Source organism: Aplysia californica, unplaced genomic scaffold, assembly GCF_000002075.1.
Source record: "Aplysia californica isolate F4 #8 unplaced genomic scaffold, AplCal3.0 scaffold00968, whole genome shotgun sequence".
NCBI classification, from domain to species: Eukaryota; Metazoa; Mollusca; class Gastropoda; order Aplysiida; family Aplysiidae; genus Aplysia; species Aplysia californica.
The window spans coordinates 5,622-8,805 of NW_004798238.1; the positions used below are offsets into that span (position 1 = coordinate 5,622).

At 38.8% G+C, this 3,184-nt stretch overlaps 1 protein-coding gene across 1 annotated transcript in view; it reads left to right on the plus strand.

Moving 5' to 3' along the window:
- Nucleotides 1-678: 678 nt before the first annotated feature.
- LOC101851305 (high affinity copper uptake protein 1) overlaps nt 679-3,184 on the plus strand; it is a 17,344-nt gene continuing 14,838 nt past the window's right edge. Inside the window, exons 1-2 of the mRNA XM_005110924.2 lie at nt 679-1,206; nt 2,453-2,519. Coding sequence (XP_005110981.1) covers nt 775-1,206; nt 2,453-2,519 — 499 coding nt within the window. The 5' untranslated portion in view covers nt 679-774. The remainder of the gene's footprint in view (nt 1,207-2,452; nt 2,520-3,184) is intronic.

Sequence of the window (3,184 nt, forward strand, 5' to 3'; positions counted from 1 at the left end):
TGGCAGGTGCGGTGCTTTGGTGTGCTTATTCCATGTTTCCTATCAAACTTCTATCTTCCTTGTCTCCCCTCCTTCTTCTTTTGTGTTTGTTACTACTATATGCATGTGACACCTCTAGCCTTCGGTCTGCGGCACTTATATGGCCTTTTTAAGTTGCAGTGTTATAAAGGTATTTCTAAAACTACAACTAAAACAACTAAGACGGAGTTGGAGTAAAGGAGCCGGTGGGGAAAATGCCAACAGCACTCGGATTATATGTCGCCATGTCACGGTGTAGATGATCGTCTTTGTTGGTTTCGCTTTTTGAGTGGAAGGGTTCCTTCTTATCTTAGTTTAGCCCGCTTGTCCTTAAAAGCGACCACTTTTCTTTTCCATTTGCGAGCCAGTACCATGTGTGTTAGTGAAATGTTATCGTTATTATTATTGTTGTTGTTATTGTTATTATAATAATAATAATAAAAATAATGATAATTACTATTACTATTATTATTATTATTACTATTTTTACTATTACCATTTTCATTATAATTGTTATTACTATTATTATCATTATTATTGTAATTACTATTACTATTATTATTATTATTATATTAGCACCTATTCCTATAACTATATTATTATATTCTTATTACTACTTTTCACAATTGTTTAATGTCTGTAAAATTTCCGTCCCCAGAACAAGTTGTGTTTTGAGCAGTGACCAGAGCTCGAGTCTGTTTCTCCCTCCGTGTGTCGCCAGTTTGCCCGTCGTGCGTCTCTGCTGCAGGAACAACCATGGCGGTGGTCGGAGCAATGATAGCCAGCGTGTTGATAGTGGCGGCCGTGATCTATTCACCCGTGGGCGCCGACACGATGGACCATTCGACAATGAACCACAGTATGATGAACCATACTGACCACTCCACAATGAACCATTCTGACCACTCCTCGATGAACCATTCTGACCACTCCTCGATGAACCATTCTAACCATGACATGCCAGAGCATAACCACGGGACCAATATGACGGACCATTCCGGTCACGATATGTCTGGCCATGACCATTCTGGACATGACCATTCTGGACATGACCATTCGGGCCATGATATGTCTGGGTCGGGCCATGATATGTCTGGGTCTGGGTCGGGCCAAGATATGTCTGGGTCGGGCCATGATATGTCTGGTATGGGCCATTCTGGACATGGGATGAATATGCCTGGCATGATAGTAAGTCCATGTCATTCATACAGCAGTTTTAGAAAAGCCTAAGAATTTGTCAGAAATAGTTTCAGTTTATATGTCGGTTACAATTGACATCGCCTGATGTCAAAGATAGAATTAGTGATTAAATGGCTGCTAAAGTTGTTTTTTTTCTAAAACTTGAGTGTTGTTAGAAACTGCAAGTGGATATTTTTGTGCCTTTGATGTAGGTTTTTCAGCAAACTTCACCACGCAGAAATGTGTTTTGAAATGGATACAAAAGATGTAGAGCCGGAAAACCAAAAATTCAATAGAATTCACCAAACTGGCTGAAAAAATACAGTTTTCTATGATTCATTTATTTGACGAGCGTCTAATTTCACCACGATGTCTGACATTTGTCTTCATCGTAAATTGATTCATAATGAACAATAGAAAATCGGAAAGCATAAGAGGAACAAAGCTATCTGATAAAAGACTAACGTGGACGAGAGGATAGAAAGTTACATCGCTTATTGACTTTAATGTATCCCTCAGAAGACTTGCACGACTTCGCAATACAGGCAGTTCCCTTGGCTGATCTGTTCATTCTAGATTTGCATTCCGCCCCCTAGTGGGATTATAATGTTGCACCCTCCTTGGCACACTGCTGTCATTCACATATCAAGTCTCTGCCAATTCCCACGTTCCCATTTGCGACAGCGTGAACTGGGGAAAGGTAAAGTACCTTTACTAATGGTACAGCTTCCTCTGGAATTAAACGTACAATTTTTTCAATATCACAATTTTGGCGTGTAACAGCCCTTGGGGAAAGTTTAGCGCCATAACGGGAAAATTTAAGGCCTCTCTGTCCCTTATCGCTGTTTTACTGGAAAATTTCATTTGTGTCCATAGCTCATATCACAGAATATGGTTGATATATTATTTTAGCGAGAAATCTTGTCTCTCAATTCAGAAGAAAAAGAAAAATAGACTCGTGTCTATGGTGTAATGGTTAGGCTCTTCACCTTGCAGACAGTTACGATTATGATTATGAGTTTAGCTTTCTTGTTGATGAAGCTATTTCATTAAGTGTATCTATCTTTCTACTGAGATGCTGTAATCTTCTCATCCCAGATTGGTCCTTAACAAGGAGAGTCGGGCGGGTGGTGTAGTAATTGATCTGAACTTTGTCTTGATTCAGATTTTAACCATCATTAACGTCACAAAAGAAAATGGATAAATCCTATTATGCTATTACGAAAACCCATTTCTTCTGTCCTTTCTTTTTCAGATGTACTTCCACACAGGATACAAGGAATTTGTTCTCTTTGAGGAGTGCATGACAGAATCCAAAGGAGGTAAACAACTGATGAGTCAGCTGTCTGGTCTCGGTTTTCCTATTTTTTCTAAAATCATTTAGGAAAGTGTGGCTCTAAGTTATGGCATACTTTGATTACAGTGTACAGAGTTGTTGTTTTTTCTTCAGCCTGCTTGAATTCGCAATTTTCGCAATTTATAAAGAAATTTGCAAATTAAAATGGTTTGCGGTATGATAAAAGGGGCCCTATTGCTTTGGAATACATAACCCTGGGCGAATCAAATTGCACATTAAAATGTTCACATGAGATGGCCAAAAGGAAAATAGAAAAGAGCTTGTTAAAAAAAACCAGTGCACAGTATTGCGTTAAATTTTTTGTTGTTTATATTGTTGATAATATTTATACAAGAATAATTTGAAAGATCAAGCTTTTCAGTTCACCTCCTCTTTATGCGGGAGGCTGGTGGGTGCTCTTTTATGGTCTGCTTCTTATTCTGCTTCTTTCTTTTTATTTTATGTCATTTTTATATTTTCTGGCCAAATGTAGTTTTAAGTGTCTTTAGGCCATTCCCAAAGGGGGGACATTAACATGTTCTTATACACAGAATTGTAACTGGGCTGATTCATCAATGTCACGCTCCTAACTGTGCCTGAACTGCATACGGGGAACTGCTGCTTTTTCTTTCCTAATCCTTACTCCCCCCC